General features: G+C 50.9%; 1 protein-coding gene across 1 annotated transcript in view; it reads right to left on the bottom strand.

The window, feature by feature from the left end:
- The window catches only part of LOC139240295 (multiple epidermal growth factor-like domains protein 8), a 185787-nt gene that overhangs the window by 146885 nt on the left and 12147 nt on the right, over positions 1-26755 (bottom strand). The window contains exons 5-7 of the mRNA XM_070868758.1: positions 11930-12107; positions 11248-11336; positions 10402-10615 (exon numbers count right to left, since the gene is read on the bottom strand). Of these exons, the coding sequence (XP_070724859.1) occupies positions 10402-10615; positions 11248-11336; positions 11930-12107 (481 nt within the window). The remainder of the gene's footprint in view (positions 1-10401; positions 10616-11247; positions 11337-11929; positions 12108-26755) is intronic.

Raw genomic sequence — 26755 nt, 5'->3', positions numbered from 1 at the left:
CACACACACAGATACAGGTCTATCGCTGATCACACACACACACACAGATATTGGTCCATCGCTGATCACACACACACACAGATATAGGTCTTTCGCTGATCACACACACACACAGATATAGGTCTATCGCTGATCACACACACACACACACACACAGATATAGGTCTTGCGCTGATCACACACACACACACACACAGATATTGGTCCATCGCTGATCACACACACACACACACAGATATTGGTCTATCGCTGATCACACACACACACACAGATATTGGTCCATCGCTGATCACACACACACAGATATTGGTCCATCGCTGATCACACACACACACACACACACACACACAGATATTGGTCCATCGCTGATCACACACACACACACACAGATATTGGTCCATCGCTGATCACACACACACACACACAGATATTGGTCCATCGCTGATCTTACACACACACACACACACACACAGATATTGATCCATCGCTGATCACACACACACACACAGATATTGATCCATCGCTGATCACACACACACACACACAGATATTGATCCATCGCTGATCACACACACACACACACACACACACACAGATATTGGTCCATCGCTGATCTTACACACACACACACACAGATATTGGTCCATCGCTGATCACACACACAGATATTGTTCCATCGCTGATCTCACACACAGATATTGATCCATCACTGATCACACACACAGATATTGGTCCATCGCTGATCACACACACAGATATTGATCCATCACTGATCACACACACAGATATTGGTCCATCGCTGATCAAACACACACACAGATATTGTTCCATCGCTGATCACACACACAGATATTGGTCCATCGCTGATCACACACACACACAGATATTGATCCATCACTGATCACACACACACACAGATATTGATCCATCGCTGATCACACACACACACAGGTATATTGATCCATCGCTGATCACACACACACACAGATATTGGTCCATTGCTGATCACACACACACAGACATTGGTCCATCGCTGATCACACACACACACACAGATATTGGTCCATCGCTGATCACACACACACACACACACAGATATTGGTCCATCGCTGATCACACACACACACAGATATTGATCCATCGCTGATCACACACACACACAGTTATATTGATCCATCGCTGATCACACACACACACACAGTTATATTGATCCATCGCCGATCACACACACACACAGATATTGGTCCATTGCTGATCATACACACACAGACATTGGTCCATCGCTGATCACACACACACACACACAGATATTGGTCCATCGCTGATCAACACACACACACAGATATTGGTCCATCGCTGATCACACACACACACACACACAGATATTGGTCCATCGCTGATCACACACACACACACACACACAGATATTGATCCATCGCTGATCACACACACGCACAGTTATATTGATCCATCGCTGATCACACACACACACACACACACAGATATTGATCCATCGCTGATCACACACACACACACACACAGATATTGGTCCATCGCTGATCACACACACACACACACACACACAGATATTGGTCCATCGCTGATCTCACACACAGATATTGGTCCATCGCTGATCAACACACACGCACACACAGATATTGGTCCATCGCTGATCACACACACACAGATATTGGTCCATCACTGATCACACACACACACACACACACACACTGATATTGGTCCATCGCTGATCAACACACACACAGATACAGGTCTATCGCTGATCACACACACACACAGATATAGGTCTTTCGCTGATCACACACACAGATATAGGTCTATCGCTGATCACACACACACACAGATATAGGTCCATCGCTGATCACACAAACACACACACACACACAGATACAGGTCTATCGCTGATCACACACACACACACAGATATAGGTCTATCGCTGATCACACACACACACACACACACACACACACACACACACAGAGATATAGGTCTATCGCTGATCACACACACACACAGATATAGGTCCATCGCTGATCACACAAACACACACACACACAGATACAGGTCTATCGCTGATCACACACACACACACAGATATAGGTCTATCGCTGATCACACACACACACAGATATAGGTCCATCGCTGATCACACACACAGATCTCGGTCTATCGCTGATCACACACACACACACACACAGATATAGGTCCATCGCTGATCACACAGACACACACACACATACACTCAGATATAGGTCTATCGCTGATCACACACACACACACACAGATATAGGTCTATCGCTGATCACACACACACACACACACACACACACACACACACAGAGATATAGGTCTATCGCTGATCACACACACACACAGATATAGGTCCATCGCTGATCACACAAACACACACACACACAGATACAGGTCTATCGCTGATCACACACACACACACAGATATAGGTCTATCGCTGATCACACACACACACAGATATAGGTCCATCGCTGATCACACACACAGATCTCGGTCTATCGCTGATCACACACACACACACACACAGATATAGGTCCATCGCTGATCACACAGACACACACACACACACACTCAGATATAGGTCTATCGCTGATCACACACACACACACACAGATATAGGTCTATCGCTGATCACACACACACACACACACACACAGATATAGGTCTTGCGCTGATCACACATACACACAGATATTGGTCCATCGCTGATCACACACACACAGATATTGGTCCATCGCTGATCACACACACAGATATTGGTCCATCGCTGATCACACACACACAGATATTGGTCCATCGCTGATCAACACACACACACAGATATTGGTCCATCGCTGATCAACACACACACACACACACACACAGATATTGGTCCATCACTGATCACACACACACACTGATCTTGGTCTATCGCTGATCACACACACACACACACAGATATAGGTCTTGCGCTGATCACACACACACACACACACAGATATTGGTCCATCGCTGATCAACACACACACACACACACACACACAGATATTGGTCCATCACTGATCACACACACACACTGATATTGGTCCATCGCTGATCACACACACACAGATATTGGTCCATCGCTGATCACACACACACAGATATTGGTCCATCGCTGATCAACACACACACACAGATATTGGTCCATCGCTGCTCACACACACACACACACACAGATATTAGTCCATCGCTGATCACACACACACACACACACACACACAGATATTGGTCCATCGCTGATCTCACACACACAGATATTGATCCATCACTGATCACACACACACACACAGATATTGATCCATCGCTGATCACACACACACACACACACACACACACAGATATTGATCCATCGCTGATCACACACACACACACACACACAGATATTGGTCCATCGCTGATCTTACACACACACACACACACACACAGATATTGGTCCATCGCTGATCACACACACAGATATTGATCCATCACTGATCACACACACAGACACAGATATTGGTCCATCGCTGATCACACACACACACACAGATATTGGTCCATCGCTGATCTTACACACACACACACACACAGATATTGGTCCATCGCTGATCACACACACAGATATTGATCCATCGCTGATCACACACACACAGATATTGGTCCATCGCTGATCACACACACAGATATTGGTCCATCGCTGATCACACACACAGATATTGATCCATCGCTGATCACACACACACAGATATTGGTCCATCGCTGATCACACACACACACACACACACACAGATATTGATCCATCGCTGATCACACACACACAGTTATATTGATCCATCGCTGATCACACACACACAGACACACACACACACACACACACACAGATATTGGTCCATTGCTGATCACACACACACACAGATATTGATCCATCACTGATCACACACACATATATATTGGTCCATCGCTGATCACACACACACACAGATATTGGTCCATCGCTGATCAACAAACACACACACACACACAGATATTGGTCCATCGCTAATCACACACACACACACACAGATATTAGTCCATCGCTGATCACACACACACACAGATACAGGTCTATCGCTGATCACACACACACACACACACACACACAGATATAGGTCCATCGCTGATCACACAAACACACACACACACAGATACAGGTCTATCGCTGATCACACACACACACACAGATATAGGTCTATCGCTGATCACACACACACACAGATATAGGTCCATCGCTGATCACACACACACACAGTTATAGGTCTATCGCTGATCACACACACACACACACACACAGATATAGGTCTTGCGCTGATCACACACACACACACACACACACACAGATATTGGTCCATCGCTGATCACACACACACACACACAGATACAGGTCTATCGCTGATCACACACACACACACACACACAGATATTGGTCCATCGCTGATCACACACACAGATATTGGTCCATCGCTGATCACACACACAGATATTGGTCCATCGCTGATCACACACACACACAGATATTGGTCATTCGCTGATCACACACACACACACAGATACAGGTCTACCGCTGATCACACACACACACACAGATATTGGTCTATCGCTGATCACACACACACACACAGATATTGGTCCATCGCTGATCACACACACACAGATATTGGTCCATCGCTGATCACACACACACACACACAGATATTGGTCCATCGCTGATCACACACACACACACACAGATATTGGTCCATCGCTGATCACACACACACACACACACAGATATTGGTCCATCGCTGATCACACACACACACACACACACAGATATTGATCCATCGCTGATCACACACACACACACACAGATATTGATCCATCGCTGATCACACACACACACACACAGATATTGATCCATCGCTGATCACACACACACACACACACACACAGATATTGGTCCATCGCTGATCTTACACACACACACACACACAGATATTGGTCCATCGCTGATCACACACACAGATATTGATCCACAGCTGATCACACACACACACAGATATTGTTCCATCGCTGATCTCACACACAGATATTGATCCATCACTGATCACACACACAGATATTGGTCCATCGCTGATCAAACACACACACAGATATTGATCCATCGCTGATCACACACACAGATATTGGTCCATCGCTGATCACACACACACACAGATATTGATCCATCACTGATCACACACACACACAGATATTGATCCATCGCTGATCACACACACACACAGGTATATTGATCCATCGCTGATCACACACACACACACAGATATTGGTCCATTGCTGATCACACACACACAGACATTGGTCCATCGCTGATCACACACACACACAGATATTGGTCCATCGCTGATCAACACACACACACAGATATTGGTCCATCGCTGATCACACACACACACACACAGATATTGGTCCATCGCTGATCACACACACACACACAGATATTGATCCATCGCTGATCACACACACACACAGTTATATTGATCCATCGCCGATCACACACACACACAGATATTGGTCCATTGCTGATCATACACACACAGACATTGGTCCATCGCTGATCACACACACACACAGATATTGGTCCATCGCTGATCAACACACACACACAGATATTGGTCCATCGCTGATCACACACACACACACACAGATATTGGTCCATCGCTGATCACACACACACACACACACACAGATATTGATCCATCGCTGATCACACACACGCACAGTTATATTGATCCATCGCTGATCACACACACACACACACACACACAGATATTGATCCATCGCTGATCACACACACACACACACACAGATATTGGTCCATCGCTGATCACACACACACACACACACACAGATATTGGTCCATCGCTGATCACACACACAGATATTGGTCCATCGCTGATCAACACACACGCACACACAGATATTGGTCCATCGCTGATCACACACACACAGATATTGGTCCATCACTGATCACACACACACACACACACACACTGATATTGGTCCATCGCTGATCAACACACACACAGATACAGGTCTATCGCTGATCACACACACACACAGATATAGGTCTTTCGCTGATCACACACACAGATATAGGTCTATCGCTGATCACACACACACACAGATATAGGTCCATCGCTGATCACACAAACACACACACACACAGATACAGGTCTATCGCTGATCACACACACACACACAGATATAGGTCTATCGCTGATCACACACACACACACACACACAGAGATATAGGTCTATCGCTGATCACACACACACACAGATATAGGTCCATCGCTGATCACACAAACACACACACACACAGATACAGGTCTATCGCTGATCACACACACACACACACAGATATAGGTCTATCGCTGATCACACACACACACAGATATAGGTCCATCGCTGATCACACACACAGATCTCGGTCTATCGCTGATCACACACACACACACACACAGATATAGGTCCATCGCTGATCACACAGACACACACACACACACACACTCAGATATAGGTCTATCGCTGATCACACACACACACACAGATATAGGTCTATCGCTGATCACACACACACACACACACACAGATATAGGTCTTGCGCTGATCACACACACACACAGATATTGGTCCATCGCTGATCAACACACACACACACACACACACAGATATTGGTCCATCACTGATCACACACACACACTGATCTTGGTCTATCGCTGATCACACACACACACACACAGATATAGGTCTTGCGCTGATCACACACACACACACACACAGATATTGGTCCATCGCTGATCAACACACACACACACACACACACACACACAGATATTGGTCCATCACTGATCACACACACACACTGATATTGGTCCATCGCTGATCAACACACACACAGATATAGGTCCTTCGCTGATCACACACACACACAGATATAGGTCTTTCGCTGATCACACACACACACAACCAGATATTGATCCATCGCTGATCACACACACACAGATATTGATCCATCACTGATCACACACACACACACACACACACACACACACACACAGATATTGATCCATCGCTGATCACACACACAGATATAGGTCCATCGCTGATCACACAGACACACACACACACACACTCAGATATAGGTCTATCGCTGATCACACACACACACACAGATATAGGTCTATCGCTGATCACACACACACACACACACACAGATATTGATCCATCGCTGATCACACACACAGATATTGGTCCATCGCTGATCACACACACATACACAGATATTGGTCCATCGCTGATCACACACACACAGATATTGGTCCATCGCTGATCACACACACAGATATTGGTCCATCGCTGATCACACACACACAGATATTGGTCCATCGCTGATCAACACACACACACAGATATTGGTCCATCGCTGATCACACACACACACACAGATATTGATCCATCGCTGATCACACACACACACAGTTATATTGATCCATCGCTGATCACACACACACACAGTTATATTGATCCATCGCCGATCACACACACACACAGATATTGGTCCATTGCTGATCATACACACACAGACATTGGTCCATCGCTGATCACACACACACACACACACACAGATATTGGTCCATCGCTGATCAACACACACACACAGATATTGGTCCATCGCTGATCACACACACACACACACAGATATTGGTCCATCGCTGATCACACACACACACACACACACAGATATTGATCCATCGCTGATCACACACACGCACAGTTATATTGATCCATCGCTGATCACACACACACACACACACACACAGATATTGATCCATCGCTGATCACACACACACACACACACACAGATATTGGTCCATCGCTGATCACACACACACACACACACACAGATATTGGTCCATCGCTGATCACACACACAGATATTGGTCCATCGCTGATCAACACACACGCACACACAGATATTGGTCCATCGCTGATCACACACACACAGATATTGGTCCATCACTGATCACACACACACACACACACACACTGATATTGGTCCATCGCTGATCAACACACACACAGATACAGGTCTATCGCTGATCACACACACACACAGATATAGGTCTTTCGCTGATCACACACACAGATATAGGTCTATCGCTGATCACACACACACACAGATATAGGTCCATCGCTGATCACACAAACACACACACACACAGATACAGGTCTATCGCTGATCACACACACACACACAGATATAGGTCTATCGCTGATCACACACACACACACACACACACACACACAGAGATATAGGTCTATCGCTGATCACACACACACACAGATATAGGTCCATCGCTGATCACACAAACACACACACACACAGATACAGGTCTATCGCTGATCACACACACACACACACAGATATAGGTCTATCGCTGATCACACACACACACAGATATAGGTCCATCGCTGATCACACACACAGATCTCGGTCTATCGCTGATCACACACACACACACACACAGATATAGGTCCATCGCTGATCACACAGACACACACACACACACACTCAGATATAGGTCTATCGCTGATCACACACACACACACAGATATAGGTCTATCGCTGATCACACACACACACACACACACAGATATAGGTCTTGCGCTGATCACACACACACACAGATATTGGTCCATCGCTGATCAACACACACACACACACACACACAGATATTGGTCCATCACTGATCACACACACACACTGATCTTGGTCTATCGCTGATCACACACACACACACACAGATATAGGTCTTGCGCTGATCACACACACACACACACACAGATATTGGTCCATCGCTGATCAACACACACACACACACACACACACACAGATATTGGTCCATCACTGATCACACACACACACTGATATTGGTCCATCGCTGATCAACACACACACAGATATAGGTCCTTCGCTGATCACACACACACACAGATATAGGTCTTTCGCTGATCACACACACACACAACCAGATATTGATCCATCGCTGATCACACACACACAGATATTGATCCATCACTGATCACACACACACACACACACACACACACACACACAGATATTGATCCATCGCTGATCACACACACAGATATAGGTCCATCGCTGATCACACAGACACACACACACACACACTCAGATATAGGTCTATCGCTGATCACACACACACACACAGATATAGGTCTATCGCTGATCACACACACACACACACACACAGATATTGATCCATCGCTGATCACACACACAGATATTGGTCCATCGCTGATCACACACACATACACACAGATATTGGTCCATCGCTGATCACACACACACAGATATTGGTCCATCGCTGATCACACACACAGATATTGGTCCATCGCTGATCACACACACACAGATATTGGTCCATCGCTGATCAACACACACACACAGATATTGGTCCATCGCTGATCACACACACACACACACACACACACACACACACAGACACACAGAGGTCCATCACTGATCACACTCAGCTCCACACACACACCGATGTTGATCCATAAGAACATAAGAAAATGGAGCGGGAATAGGCCATTCGGCCCATTGAGCCTGCATGCCATCAATAAGATCATGGCTGATCATCTACCTCAACCCCACCTTCCTGCACTATCCCCATATCTCTTGATTTCCTGAGTGGCCAAAAATCTATTGATCTCGGTACTGAATATACTCAACGACTGAACCTCCACAGCCCTCTGAGGGTAGAGAATTCCAAAGATTCACCACCCTCTGAGTGAAGAGGTTTCTCCTCATCTCAGTTCTAAATGGCCAACCCCTTATTGTGAGATGGTGACCCCTGGTTCTAGACGCCCCAGCCCAGGGAAACATTCTCCCTGAATCTACCCCATCAAGCCCTATAAGAATTTTGTAAGTTTCAATGAGATCACCTCTCATTCTTCCAAACTGCAGAGAATATAGGCCGAGTCTACTCAATCTCTCTTCATCGGACAAACCCCCAATTCCAGGAATCAGTCTGATGAACCTGCGTTACACTCCCTCAATTGCAAATATATCCTTCCTTAGGTAAGGAAACCAAAACTGTACACAGTACTCCAGGTGCAGTTTCACCAGGGCGCAATATAATTGCAGCAAGAGGTCTTCACTGTTATCCTCTCTCAAATCCTCTTGTAATAAAGGGCAACATTCCATTTGCTTTCTTAATATATCGCTGATCACACTCACCTCCGTATACATACAGATATTGATCCACCACAGTGGCTGCATGAGCCGCCAGCCCGGGTGGGCCCTGGGAATTCATCGCCCCCAGCAGCCTCCAGCTCTCGGGCACCGGTTGGTATAGCCAGACGTCATTGGCCAGTGAGCCATCTGCCAGCTCACCCCCAAACAGCAGCATACCCCCCTTCCACTCAACGGCACTGTGAGAGTGTCGGGCAGGCTGCAAGGATGATCACAAAGACGAATTAGGGCAGAGCGCAGCGCGTACACAGACACTTGCGGGAGGGGGGGGGGGGCGGGGGGCGGAGGCTCGAGGGGGAGGAGGGGCAGCGGGCGAGGTGGAGGAGGGGCAGAGGGCGAGGGGAGGAGGGGCAGAGGGCGAGGGGAGGAGGGGAAGAGGGCGAGGGGAGGAGGGGAAGAGGGCGAGGGGAGGAGGGGAAGAGGGCGAGGGGAGGAGGGGAAGAGGGCGAGGGGAGGAGGGGAAGAGGGCGAGGGGAGGAGGGGAAGAGGGCGAGGGGAGGAGGGGAAGAGGGCGAGGGGAGGAGGGGAAGAGGGCGAGGGGAGGAGGGGAAGAGGGCGAGGGGAGGAGGGGAAGAGGGCGAGGGGAGGAGGGGAAGAGGGCGAGGGGAGGAGGGGAAGAGGGCGAGGGGAGGAGGGGAAGAGGGCGAGGGGAGGAGGGGAAGAGGGCGAGGGGAGGAGGGGAAGAGGGCGAGGGGAGGAGGGGAAGAGGGCGAGGGGAGGAGGGGAAGAGGGCGAGGGGAGGAGGGGCAGAGGGCGAGGGGAGGAGGGGCAGAGGGCGAGGGAAGGAGGGGCAGAGGGCGAGGGAAGGAGGGGCAGAGGGTTGCTACTTACCGGAGAGGGGGTGAGCACACTCCGATGCCACTGGTTACTTGTGAAATTGTATCTAACAAGGTCGCCCAGGACTTCATTCAGATCAAATCCTGCAACGTGCACAAAGCAGCAGTCTTTCAATTGCATTCAGGTCTGCGCCCCTCGACAGGGCAAAGACATTATACAAGCAGAGATTAACCAGCAAGATAGGTCTGTCACAAAAATAACTGCAGCACGGGTTTAGATACAGAGTAAAGCTCCCTCGACACAGTCCCATCAAACATTCCCAGGGCAGGTACAGGGGGTTAAATACAGAGTAAAGCTCCCTCGACACTGTCCAATCAAACACTCCCAGGTCAGGTACAGCACGGGGTTAGATACAGAGTAAAGCTCCCTCTACACTGTCCCATCAAACACTCCCAGGGCAGGTACAGGGGGTGAGATACAGAGTAAAGCTCCCTCGACACTGTCCAATCAAACACTCCCAGGGCAGGTACAGCACGGGGTTAGATACAGAGTAAAGCTCCCTCGACACTGTCCAATCAAACACTCCCAGGACAGGTACAGGGGGTTAGATACAGAGTAAAGCTCCCTCTACACTGTCCCATCAAACACTCCCAGGGCAGGTACAGCAGAGTTAGAATAAATCTGGGAACCGAAGCTTGAAGGAGACAGAAGAGGTAGTAGAAGCCCTGAGACCTACCTCCGAAGATGTAGAGTGAGTTGGTGGTATTTAGGAAGGTCCCAGCAGCCGCAGTGCGTCCCACGAATGCTGGGTCTGATCTGCTGACGTTGTACCAGCTGCCCGCACTCTGGTTATCGTTGAGTGAAAGTTCACAGTTGTGACCGATGAACCCTGGCTGGCACTGGCAATGCTGAGTCTGTGTCAAAGTGATGATAATACTTCACACAAGAGTCATATTAGAACTCTTAGTCTCAGAGCCCCGTATCAATCACCACACTAATCCCAGTGCCCCGCTCTCTCCCCATAGTCCTGCATCAATCCCAAACTAATCCCACTGCCCCGCTCTTTCCCCAGAGCCTGGCATCAATCCCAAACTAATCCCACTGCCCCGCTCTCCCCATAGCCCTGTATCAATCCCAAACTAATCCCACTGCCCCACTCACTCCCCAAAGCCCTGTATCAATCTCCAAACTAATCCCACTGCCCCGTTCTCTCCCAATAGCCCTGTATCAATCCCAAACTAATCCCACTGCCCCGCTCTCCCCATAGCCCTGTATCAATCCCACACTAATCCCACTGCCCCGCCCTTTCCCAATAGCCCTGCATCAATCCCACACTAATCCCACTGCCCCGCGCTCTCTCCCCATAGGCCTGTATCAATCGCCAAACTAACCCCGCTCTCCCCATATCCTGTATCAATCCCAAACTAACCCTGCTCTCCCCATAGCCCTGTATCAATCCCAAACTAATCCCACTGCCCGCTCTCCCCATAGCCCTGTATCAATCCCACACTAATCCCACTGCCCCGCTCTCTCCCGATAGCCCTGTATCAATCCCACACTAATCCCACTGCCCCGTTCTCTCTTCATAGCCCTGCATCAATCCCCAAGCTAATCCCACTGCCCCGCTCTCTCCCCACAGCCCTGTATCAATCCCCAAACTAATCCCACTGCCCCGCTCTCCTCATAGCCCTGTATCAATCCCAAACTAATCCCACTGCCCCGCTCTTTCCCCAAAGCCCTGTATTAATCCCCAACCTAATCCCACTGCCCCGCTCTCCCCATAACCCTGTATCAATCCCCAAACTAATCCCACTGCCCCGCTCTCTCCCCATAGCCCTGTATCAATCCCACACTAATCCCAATGTCCCGCTCTCTCCCGATAGCTCTGGATCAATCCCACACGAATCCTACTGCCACGCTCTCTCCCAATAGCCCTGGATCAATCCCATACTAATACCGCTGCCCGCTCTCCCCATATCCATGCATCAATCCCCAAACTAACCCCGCTCTCCCCATACCCTGTATCAATCCCAAACTAACCCTGCTCTCCCCATAGCCCTGTCTCAATCCCAAACTAATCCCACTGTCCCTCTCTCCCCATAGCCCTGTATCAATCTCCAAACTAATCCCACTGCCCCGCTCTCCCCTCACAGCCCTATATCAATCCCATACTAATCACACTGCCCCGCTCTCTCCACATATGCATGTATCAATCCCCAAACTAATCCCATTGCCCTGATCTCCCCTCATAGCCCTGTATCAATCCCAAACTAATCCCACTGCCCCGCTCTCTCCCCATAACCCTGCATCAATCCCCAAACTAATCCCACTGCCCAACTCTCTCCCCAAAGCCCTGTGTCAATCTCACACTAATCCCTCTCTCACCCCATAGCCCTGTATCAATCCCCAAACTAATCCACTGCCCCGCTCTCTCCCCATAGCCCTGTATCAATCCCCAAACTAACCCCGCTCTCCCCATACCATGTATCAATCCCAAACTAACCCTGCTCTCCCCATAGCCCTGTATCAATCACAAACTAATCCCACTGCCCCTCTCTCCCCATAGCCCTGTATCAATCTCAAACTAATCCCACTCTCCCCACAGCCCTGTATCAATCCCACACAAATCCCACTGCCCCTCTCTCCCCACAGTCCTGTATCAATCCCCAAACTAATCCCACTGCCCCGTTCTCTCCCCATCGCCCTGTGTCAATCTCACACTAACCCCTCTCTCACCCCATAGCCCTGTATCAATCCCATACTAATCCCACTGCCCCGCTCTCTCCACATATGCATGTATCAATCCCCAAACTAATCCCACTGCCCCGCTTTCTCCCCTCATAGCCCTGTATCAATCCCAAACTAATCCCACTGCCACGCTCTCTCCCCATAGTCCTGTATCAATCCCCAAACTAATCCCACTGCCCCGCTCTCTCCCCATAGCCCTGTATCAATCCCACACTAATCCCACTGCCCCGCTCTCTCCCGATAGACCTGTATCAATCCCACACGAATCCCACTGCCCCGCGATCTCTCCCCATAGCCCTGTATCAATCGCCAAACTAACCCCGCTCTCCCCATACCCTGTATCAATCCCAAACTAACCCTGCTCTCCCCATAGCCCTGTATAAATCCCAAACTAATCCCACTGCCCGCTCTTCCCACAGCCCTGTATCAATCTCAAACTAATCCCACTGCCCCACTCTCCCCATAGCCCTGTATCAATCCCACACTAATCTCACTGCCCCGTTCTCTCCCCATAGCCCTGTATCAATCCCCAAACTAATCCCACTGCTCCGCTCTCTCCCCATAGCCCCCTGCATCAATCCCCAAACTAATCCCACTGCCCCTCTCTCCCCATAGCCCTGTATCAATCTCAAACTAATCCCACTCTCCCCACAGCCCTGTATCAATCCCACACTAATCCCACTGCCCCTCTCTCCCCATAGTCCTGTATCAATCCCCAAACTAATCCCACTGCCCCGTTCTCTCCCCATAGCCCTGTGTCAATCCCATACTAATCCCACTGCCCCGCTCTCTCCACATATGCATGTATCAATCCCCAAACTAATCCCACTGCCCCGCTTTCTCCCCTCATAGCCCTGTATCAATCCCAAACTAATCCCACTGCCACGCTCTCTCCCCATAGTCCTGTATCAATCCCCAAACTAATCCCACTGCCCCGCTCTCTCCCCATAGCCCTGTATCAATCCCACACTAATCCCACTGCCCCGCTCTCTCCCGATAGACCTGTATCAATCCCACACGAATCCCACTGCCCCGCGCTCTCTCCCCATAGCCCTGTATCAATCGCCAAATTAACCCCGCTCTCCCCATACCCTGTATCAATCCCAAACTAACCCTGCTCTCCCCATAGCCCTGTATCAATCCCAAACTAATCCCACTGCCCCGCTCTCCCCTCACAGCCCTATATCAATCCCATACTAATCACACTGCCCCGCTCTCTCCACATATGCATGTATCAATCCCCAAACTAATCCCATTGCCCTGCTCTCTCCCCAAAGCCCTGTGTCAATCTCACACTAATCCCTCTCTCACCCCATAGCCCTGTATCAATCCCCAAACTAAATCCACTGCCCCGCTCTCTCCCCATCGCCCTGTATCAATCCCCAAACTAACCCCGCTCTCCCCATAGCCCTGTATCAATCACAAACTAATCCCACTGCCCCTCTCTCCCCATAGCCCTGTATCAATCTCAAACTAATCCCACTCTCCCCACAGCCCTGTATCAATCCCACACTAATCCCACTGCCCCTCTCTCCCCATAGTCCTGTATCAATCCCCAAACTAATCCCACTGCCCCGTTCTCTCCCCATAGCCCTGTATCAATCCCAAACTAATCCCACTGCCACGCTCTCTCCACATATGCATGTATCAATCCCCAAACTAATCCCATTGCCCTGCTCTCTCCCCAAAGCCCTGTGTCAATCTCACACTAATCCCTCTCTCACCACACAGCCCTGTATCAATCCCCAAACTAAATCCACTGCCCCGCTCTCTCCCCATATCCATGTATCAATCCCCAAACTAACCCCGCTCTCCCCATACCCTGTATCAATCCCAAACTAACCCTGCTCTCCCCATAGCCCTGTCTCAATCCCAAACTAATCCCACTGTCCCTCTCTCCCCATAGCCCTGTATCAATCTCCAAACTAATCCCACTGCCCCGCTCTCCCCTCATAGCCCTGTATCAATCCCAAACTAATCCCACTGCCCCGCTCTCTCCCCATAACCCTGTATCAATCCCCAAACTAATCCCACTGCCCAACTCTCTCCCCAAAGCCCTGTGTCAATCTCACACTAATCCCTCTCTCACCCCATAGCCCTGTATCAATCCCCAAACTAATCCCACTGCCCCGTTCTCTCCCCATAGCCGTGTGTCAATCCCATACTAATCCCACTGCCCCGCTCTCTCCACATATGCATGTATCAATCCCCAAACTAATCCCACTGCCCCGCTTTCTCCCCTCATAGCCCTGTATCAATCCCAAACTAATCCCACTGCCACGCTCTCTCCCCATAGTCCTGTATCAATCCCCAAACTAATCCCACTGCCCCGCTCTCTCCCCATAGCCCTGTATCAATCCCGCACTAATCCCACTGCCCCGCTCTCTCCCGATAGACCTGTATCAATCCCACACGAATCCCACTGCCCCGCGCTCTCTCCCCATAGCCCTGTATCAATCGCCAAACTAACCCCGCTCTCCCCATACCCTGTATCAATCCCAAACTAACCCTGCTCTCCCCATAGCCCTGTATAAATCCCAAACTAATCCCACTGCCCGCTCTCCCCACAGCCCTGTATCAATCTCAAACTAATCCCACTGCCCCACTCTCCCCATAGCCCTGTATCAATCCCACACTAATCTCACTGCCCCGTTCTCTCCCCATAGTCCTGTATCAATCCCCAAACTAATCCCACTGCTCCGCTCACTCCCCATAGCCCTGTATCAATCCCCAAACTAATCCCACTGCCCCGCTTTCTCCCCATAGCTCTATCAATCCCACACTAATCCCACCCTCTTCCCATAGCCCTGTATCAATCCCAAACTAATCCCACTGCCCCGCTCTCCCCCCATAGCCCTGTATCAATCCAAACTAATCCCACTGCCCCGCTCTCTCCCCATAGCCCTGTATCAATCCCACACTAATCCCACTGCCCCGCTCTCTCCCCATAGCCCTGTGTCAATCCAAACTAATCCCAATGTCCCGCTCTCTCCCAATAGCCCTGTATCAATCCCACAGTAATCCCACTGACCCGCGCTCTCCCCATAGCCCTGTATCAATCCCCAAACTAATCCCACTGCACCGCTCTCCCCATAACCCTGTATCAATCCCCAAACTAATCCCACTGCCCTGCTCTCCCCTCACAGCCCTGTATCAATCCCATACTAATCCCACTGCCCGCTCTCTCCCCATATCCATGTATCAATCCCCAAACTAACCCTGCTCTCCCCATATCCTGCATCAATCCCAAACTAACCCTGCTCTCCCCATAGCCCTGTATCAATCCCAAACTAATCCCACTGCCCGCTCTCCCTACAGCCCTGTATCAATCTCAAACTAATCCCACTGCCCCACTCTCCCCATAGCCCTGTATCAATCCCACACTAATCCCACTGCCCTGCTCTCTCCCCATAGCCCTGTATCAATCCCACACTAATCCCACCCTCTTCCCATAGCCCTGTATCAATCCCAAACTAATCCCACTGCCCCACTCTCCCCATAGCCCTGTATCAATCCCACACTAATCCCACTGCCCCGCTCTCCCCCCATAGCCCTGTATCAATCCCACACGAATCCCAATGTCCCGCTCTCTGCCGATAGCTCTGGATCAATCCCACACGAAACCTACTGCCACGCTCTCTCCCAATAGCCCTGGATCAATCCCACACTAAACCCACTGCCCCGCTCCCTCCCCATAGCCCTGTATCAATCCCCAAACTAACACCGCTCTCCCCATACCCTGTATCAATCCCAAACTAACCCGGCTCTCCCCATAGCCCTGTATCAATCCCCAAACAAATCCCACTGCCCTGCTCTCCCCTCATAGCCCTGTATCAATCCCATACTAATCCCACTGCCCGCTCTCTCCCCATAGCCCTGTATCAATCCCCAAACTAATCCCACTGACCCTCTCTCCCCATAGCACTGTATCAATCTCAAACTAATCCCAATGGCCCACTCTCCCCATAGCCCTGTATCAATCCCACACGAATCCCACCACACCGCTCTCTCCCCATAGTCCTGTATCAATCCCCAAACTAATCCCACTGCCCCGCTCTCTCCCCATAGCCCTGTGTCAATCTCACACTAATCCCTCTCTCACCCTAGCCCTGTATCAATCCCCAAACTAATCCCACTGCCCCGCTCTCCCCATAACCCTGTATCAATCCCCAAACTAATCCCACTGCCCTGCTCTCCCCTCATAGCCCTGTATCAATCCCATACTAATCCCACTGCCCCGCTCTCTCCACATATGCATGTATCAATCCCCAAACTAATCCAACTGCCCCGCTTTCTCCCCTCATAGTCCTGTATCAATCCCCAAACTAATCCCATTGCCCTGCTCTCCCCTCATAGCCCTGTATCAATCCCAAACTAATCCCACTGCCCCGCTCTCTCCCCATAGCCCTGTATCAATCCCACACTAATCCCACTGCCCCGCTCTCTCCCGATAGCCCTGTATCAATCCCAAACTAATCCCACTGCCCCGCGCTCTCTCCCCATAGCCCTGTATCAATCGCCAAACTAACCCCGCTCTCCCCATACCCTGTATCAATCCCAAACTAACCCTGCTCTCCCCATAGCCCTGTATCAATCCCAAACTAATCCCACTGCCCCACTCTCCCCATAGCCCTGTATCAATCCCACACTAATCCCACTGCCCCGCTCTCTCCCCATAGCCCTGTATCAATCCCACACTAATCCCACCTTCTTCCCATAGCCCTGTATCAATCCCAAACTAATCCCACTGCCCCGTTCTCTCCCCATAGCCCTGTATCAATCACCAAACTAATCCCACTGTCCCGCTCTCCCCATAGCCCTGTATCAATCCCAAACTAATCCCACTGCCCCGCTCTCTCCCCAAAGCATTGTATCAATTCCAAACTAATCCCACTGCCCCGCTCTCCCCATAGCCCTGTATCAATCACCAAACTAATCCCACTGTCCCGCTCTCCCCACAGCCCTGCATCAATCCCCAAACTAATCCCACTGCCCTGCTCTCCCCTCATAGCCCTGTATCAATCCCATACTAATCCCACTGCCCGCTCTCTCCCCATATCCATTTACAATCCCCAAACGAACCCCGCTCTCCCCATACCCTGTATCAATCCCAAACTAACCCTGCTCTCCCCATAGCCCTGTATCAATCCCAAACTAATCCCATTGTCCCTCTCTCCCCAAAGTCCTGTATCAATCCCCAAACTAATCCCACTGCCCCGCTCTCTCCCCATAGCCCTGTGTCAATCTCACACTAATCTCTCTCTCACCCCATAGCCCTGTATCAATCCCCAAACTAATCCCACTGCCCCGCTCTCTCCCCATAGCCCTGTATCAATCCCACACAAATCCCACTGCCCCGCTCTCTCCCGGTAGCCCTGTATCAATCCCACACTAATCCCACTGCCCCGCGCTCTCTCCCCATAGCCCTGTATCAATCCCAAACTAACCCGGCTCTCCCCACAGCCATGTATCAATCCCCAAACTAATCCCACTGCCCCGCTCTCCCCATAGCCCTGTATCAATCCCACACTAATCCCACTGCCCCGCTCTCTCCCGATAGCCCTGTATTAATCCCAAACTAATTCCACTGCCCCGCTCTCTCCCCATAGCCCTGTATCAATCCCACACTAATCCCACTGCCCCGCTCTCTCCCGATAGCCCTGTATCAATCCCACACTAATCCCACTGCCCCGCGCTCTCTCCCCATAGCCCTGTATCAATCGCCAAACTAACCCCGCTCTCCCCATACCCTGTATCAATCCCAAACTAACCCTGCTCTCCCCATAGGTCTGTATCAATCCCACACTAATCCCACCCTCTTCCCATAGCCCTGTATCAATCCCAAACTAATCCCACTGCCCCGCTCTCCCCCCATAGCCCTGTATCAATCCCACACTAATCCCACTGCCCCGTTCTCTCCCCATAACCATGTATCAATCCCCAAACTAATCCCACTGCTCCGCTCTCTCCCCATAGCCCTGTATCAATCCCCAAACTAATCCCACTGCCCCGCTCTCCCCATAGCCCTGTATCAATCCCAAACTAATCCCACTGCCCCGCTCTCTCCCCAAAGCCCTGTATCAATCCCCAAACTAATCCCACTGCCCAGTTCTTCCCACAGCCCTATATCAATCCCAAACTAATCCCACTGCCCCGTTCTTCCCACAGCCCTGTATCAATCCCAAACTAATCCCACTGCCCCGCTCTCTCCCCAAAGCCCTGTATCAATCCCACACGAATCCCAATGTCCCGCTCTCTCCCAATAGCCCTGTATCAATCCCACACTAAACCCACTGCCCCGCTCTCTCCACATATGCATGTATCAATCCCCAAACTAATCCAACTGCCCCGCTTTCTCCCCTCATAGTCCTGTATCAATCCCCAAACTAATCCCATTGCCCTGCTCTCCCCTCATAGCCCTGTATCAATCCCCAAACTAACACCGCTCTCCCCATACCCTGTATCAATCCCAAACTAACCCGGCTCTCCCCACAGCCCTGTATCAATCCCCAAACTAATCCCACTGCCCCGCTCTCCCCATAGCCCTGTATCAATCCCATACTAATCCCACTGCCCGCTCTCTCCCCATAGCCCTGTATCAATCCCCAAACTAATCCCACTGCCCCTCTCTCCCCATAGCACTGTATCAATCTCAAACTAATCCCAATGCCCCACTCTCCCCATAGCCCTGTATCAATCCCACACGAATCCCACGACACCGCTCTCTCCCCATAGTCCTGTATCAATCCCCAAACTAATCCCACTGCCCCGCTCTCTTCCCATAGCCCTGTGTCAATCTCACACTAATCCCTCTCTCACCCCATAGCCCTGTATCAATCCCCAAACTAATCCCACTGCCCCGCTCTCCCCATAGCCCTGTATCAATCCCACACTAATCCCACTCTCTCCCGATAGCCCTGTATTAATCCCAAACTAATCCCACTGCCCCGCTCTCTCCCCATAGCCCTGTATCAATCCCACACTAATCCCACTGCCCCGCTCTCTCCCGATAGCCCTGTATAAATCGCCAAACTAACCCCGCTCTCCCCATACCCTGTATCAATCCCAAACTAACCCTGCTCTCCCCATAGCCCTGTATAAATCCCAAACTAATCCCACTGCCCGCTCTCCCCATAGCCCTGGATCAATCTCAAACTAATCCCACTGCCCCACTCTCCCCAGAGCCCTGTATCAATCCCACACGAATCCCACGACACCGCTCTCTCCCCATAGTCCTGTATCAATCCCCAAACTAATCCCACTGCCCCGCTCTCTTCCCATAGCCCTGTGTCAATCTCACACTAATCCCTCTCTCACCCCATAGCCCTGTATCAATCCCCAAACTAATCCCACTGCCCCGCTCTCCCCATAGCCCTGTATCAATCCCACACTAATCCCACTGCCCCGCTCTCTCCCGATAGCCCTGTATTAATCCCAAACTAATCCCACTGCCCCGCTCTCTCCCCATAGCCCTGTATCAATCCCACACTAATCCCACTGCCCCGCGCTCTCTCCCCATAGCCCTGTATCAATCGCCAAACTAACCCCGCTCTCCCCGTACCCTGTATCAATCCCAAACTAACCCTGCTCTCCCCATAGCCCTGTATAAATCCCAAACTAATCCCACTGCCCGCTCTCCCCATAGCCCTGTATCAATCCCCAAACTAATCCCACTACTCCGCTCTCTCCCCATAGCCCTGTATCAATCCCCAAACTAATCCCACTGCCCCGCTTTCTCCCCATAGCTCTATCAATCCCACACTAATCCAACCCTCTTCCCATAGCCCTGTATCAATCCCAAACTAATCCCACTGCCCCGCTCTCCCCCCATAGCCCTGTATCAATCCCACACTAATCCCACTGCCCCGTTCTCTCCCCATAGCCCTGTATCAATCCCAAACTAATCCCACTGCCCCGCTCTCTCCCCAAAGCCCTGTATCAATCCCCAAACTAATCCCACTGCCCCGCTCTCCCCATAGCCCTGTATCAATCCCAAACTAATCCCACTGCACCGCTCTCTCCCCAAAGCCCTGTATCAATCCCACACGAATCCCAATGTCCCGCTCTCTCCCGATAGCTCTGGATCAATCCCACACGAATCCTACTGCCACGCTCTCTCCCAATAGCCCTGTATCAATCCCACACTAAACCCACTGCCCCGCTCCCTCCCCATAGCCCTGTATCAATCCCCAAACTAACACTGCTCTCCCCATACCCTGTATCAATCCCAAACTAACCCGGCTCTCCCCACAGCCCTGCATCAATCCCCAAACTAATCCCACTGCCCCGCTCTCCCCATAGCCCTGTATCAATCCCCAAACAAATCCCACTGCCCTGCTCTCCCCTCATAGCCCTGTATCAATCCCATACTAATCCCACTGCCCGCTCTCTCCCCATAGCCCTGTATCAATCCCCAAACAAATCCCACTGCCCCTCTCTCCCCATAGCACTGTATCAATCTCAAACTAATCCCAATGCCCCACTCTCCCCATAGCCCTGTATCAATCCCACACGAATCCCACGACACCACTCTCTCCCCATAGTCCTGTATCAATCCCCAAACTAATCCCACTGCCCCGCTCTCTCCCCATAGCCCTGTCAATCTCACACTAATCCCTCTCTCACCCTAGCCCTGCATCAATCCCCAAACTAATCCCACTGCCCTGCTCTCCCCTCATAGCCCTGTATCAATCCCCAAACTAATCCAACTGCCCCGCTTTCTCCCCTCATAGTCCTGTATCAATCCCCAAACTAATCCCATTGCCCTGCTCTCCCCTCATAGCCCTGTATCAATCCCAAACTAATCCCACTGCCCCGCTCTCTCCCCATAGTCCTGTATCAATCCCCAAACTAATCCCACTGCCCCGCTCTCTCCCCCATAGCCCTGTATCAATCCCACACTAATCCCACTGCCCCGCTCTCTCCCGATAGCCCTGTATCAATCGCCAAACTAACCCCGCTCTCCCCATACCCTGTATCAATCCCAAACTAACCCTACTCTCCCCATAGCCCTGTATCAATCACAAATTAATCCCACTGCCCGCTCTCCCCATAGCCCTGTATCAATCTCAAACTAATCCCACTGCCCCACTCTCCCCATAGCCCTGTATCAATCCCACACGAATCCCACTGCCCCGCTCTCTCCCCAGAGCCCTGTATCAATCTCACACTCATCTCACCCTCTTCCCATAGCCCTGTATCAATCCAAACTAATCCCACTGCCCTGCTCTCCCCTCATAGCCCTGTATCAATCCCACACTAATCCCACCACACCGCTCTCTCCCCATAGTCCTGTATCAATCCCCAAACTAATCCCACTGCCCCGCTCTCTCCCCATAGCCCTGTGTCAATCTCACACTAATCCCTCTCTCACCCCATAGCCCTGTATCAATCCCCAAACTAATCCCACTGCCCCGCTCTCTCCCCATAGCCGTGTCAATCTCACACGAATCCCTCTCTACCCATAGCCCTGTATCAATCCCCAAACTAATCCCACTGCCCTGCTCTCCCCTCATAGCCCTGTACCAATCCCATACTAATCCCACTGCCCCGCTCTCTCCCCATATCCATGTATCAATCCCCAAACTAATCCCACTGCCCCGCTTTCTCCCCTCATAGTCCTGTATCAATCCCCAAACTAATCCCACTGCCCCGCTCTCCCCATAGCCCTGTATCAATCGCCAAACTAACCCCGCTCTCCCCATACCCTGTATCAATCCCAAACTAACCCTGCTCTCCCCATAGCCCTGTATCAATCCCAAACTAACCCTGCTCTCCCCATAGCCCTGTATCAATCCCAAACTAATCCCACTGCCCCTCTCTCCCCATAGCCCTGTATCAATCTCAAACTAATCCCACTGCCCCTCTCTCCCCATAGCCCTGTATCAATCCCACACGAATCCCACTACACCGCTCTCTCCCCATAGTCCTGTATCAATCCCCAAACTAATCCCACTGCCCCGCTCTCTCCCCATAGCCCTGTATCAATCCCACACTAATCCCACTGCCCCGCTCTCTCCCCATAGCCCTGTATCAATCCAAACTAATCCCAATGTCCCGCTCTCTCCCAATAGCCCTGTATCAATCCCACAGTAATCCCACTGACCCGCGCTCTCCCCATAGCCCTGCATCAATCCCCAAACTAATCCCACTGCACCGCTCTCCCCATAACCCTCTATCAATCCCCAAACTAATCCCACTGCCCTGCTCTCCCCTCATAGCCCTGTATCAATCCCATACTAATCCCACTGCCCGCTCTCTCCCCATATCCATGTATCAATCCCCAAACTAACCCTGCTCTCCCCATATCCTGTATCAATCCCAAACTAACCCTGCTCTCCCCATAGCCCTGTATCAATCCCAAACTAATCCCACTGCCCGCTCTCCCTACAGCCCTGTATCAATCTCAAACTAATCCCACTGCCCCACTCTCCCCATAGCCCTGTATCAATCCCACACTAATCCCACTGCCCTGCTCTCTCCCCATAGCCCTGTATCAATCCCACACTAGTCCCACCCTCTTCCCATAGCCCTGTATCAATCCCAAACTAATCCCACTGCCCCACTCCCCCCATAGCCCTGTATCAATCCCACACTAATCCCACTGCCCCGCTCTCCCCATAGCCCTGTATCAATCCCAAACTAATCCCACTGCCCCGCTCTCTCCCCAAAGCCCTGTATCAATCCCACACGAATCCCAATGTCCCGCTCTCTGCCGATAGCTCTGGATCAATCCCACACGAAACCTACTGCCACGCTCTCTCCCAATAGCCCTGGATCAATCCCACACTAAACCCACTGCCCCGCTCCCTCCCCATAGCCCTGTATCAATCCCCAAACTAACACCGCTCTCCCCATACCCTGTATCAATCCCAAACTAACCCGGCTCTCCCCACAGCCCTGTATCAATCCCCAAACTAATCCCACTGTCCCGCTCTCCCCATAGCCCTGTATCAATCCCCAAACAAATCCCACTGCCCTGCTCTCCCCTCATAGCCCTGTATCAATCCCATACTAATCCCACTGCCCGCTCTCTCCCCATAGCCCTGTATCAATCCCCAAACTAATCCCACTGCCCCTCTCTCCCCATAGCACAGTATCAATCTCAAACTAATCCCAATGCCCCACTCTCCCCATAGCCCTGTATCAATCCCACACAAATCCCACTGCCCCGCTCTCTCCCGGTAGCCCTGTATCAATCCCACACTAATCCCACTGCCCCGCGCTCTCTCCCCATAGCCCTGTATCAATCCCAAACTAACCCGGCTCTCCCCACAGCCCTGTATCAATCCCCAAACTAATCCCACTGCCCCGCTCTCCCCATAGCCCTGTATCAATCCCACACTAATCCCACTACACCGCTCTCTCCCCATAGTCCTGTATCAATCCCCAAACTAATCCCACTGCCCCGCTGTCTCCCCATAGCCCTGTGTCAATCTCACACTAATCCCTCTCACCCCATAGCCCTATATCAATCCCCAAAGTAATCCCACTGCCCCGCTCTCTCCCCATATCCATGTATCAATCCCCAAACTAATCCCATTGCCCTGCTCTCCCCTCATAGCCCTGTATCAATCGCCAAACTAACCCCACTGCCCCGCTCTCCCCATAGTACTGTATCAATCCCAAACTAATCCCACTGCCCGCTCTCCCCATAGCCTTGTATCAATCTCAAACTAATCCCACTGCCCCACTCTCTCCCCATCGCCCTGTATCAATCCCACACTAATCCCACCCTCTTCCCATAGCCCTGTATCAATCCCAAACTAATCCCACTGCCCCACTCTCACCCCATAGCCCTGTATCAATCCCACACTAATCCCACTGCCCCATTCTCTCCCCATAGCCCTGTATCAATCCCCAAACTAATCCCACTGCTCCGCTCTCTCCCCATAGCCCTGTATCAATCCCCAAACTAATCCCACTGCCCCGCTCTCCCCATAGCCCTGTATCAATCCCAAACTAATCCCACTGCCCCGCTCTCTCCCCAAAGCCCTGTATCAATCCCCAAACAAATCCCATTGCCCCGCTCTCTCCCCATAGCCCTGTATCAATCCCACACTAATCCCAATAGCTCTGGATCAATCCCACACGAATCCTACTGCCACGCTCTCTCCCCATAGCCCTGTATCAATCCCCAAACTAACCCCGCTCTCCCCATACCCTGTATCAATCCCAAACTAACCCGGCTCTCCCCACAGCCCTGTATCAATCCCAAACTAATCCCACTGCCCCGCTCTCCCCATAGCCCTGTATCAATCTCAAACTCATCCCACTGCCCCACTCTCCCCATAGCCCTGCATCAATCCCACACTAATCCCACAACCCCGCTCTCTCCCCATAGTCCTGTATCAATCCCCAAACTAATCCCACTGCCCCGCTCTCCCCATCGCCCTGTATCAATCTCAAACGAATCCCGCTGCCCCACTCTCCCCATAGCCCTGTATCAATCCCACACTAATCCCACTCTCTCCCCATTGTCCTGTATCAATCCCATACTAATCCCACTGCCCCGCTCTCTCCCCATAGCCATGTAACAATCCCCAAACTAATCCCACTGCCCCGCTCTCTCCCCATAGTCCTGTATCGATCCCCAAACTAATCTCACTGTCCCGCTCTCTTCCCATAGTCCTGTATCAATCCCACACAAATCCCATTGCCCTGCTCTCCCCTCATAGCCCTGTATCAATCCCAAACTAACCCGGCTCTCCCCACAGCCCTGTATCAATCCCAAACTAACCCTGCTCTCCCCATAGCCCTGTATCAATCACAAACTAATCCCACTGCCCCCTCTCCCCATAGCCCTGTATCAATC

The sequence above is a fragment of the Pristiophorus japonicus genome, chromosome 31 (genome assembly GCF_044704955.1).
Source record: "Pristiophorus japonicus isolate sPriJap1 chromosome 31, sPriJap1.hap1, whole genome shotgun sequence".
NCBI lineage: Eukaryota > Metazoa > Chordata > Chondrichthyes > Pristiophoridae > Pristiophorus > Pristiophorus japonicus.
Note: the sequence above shows the minus strand (reverse complement) of the source record. Positions and strands in the feature narration are given on the sequence as shown.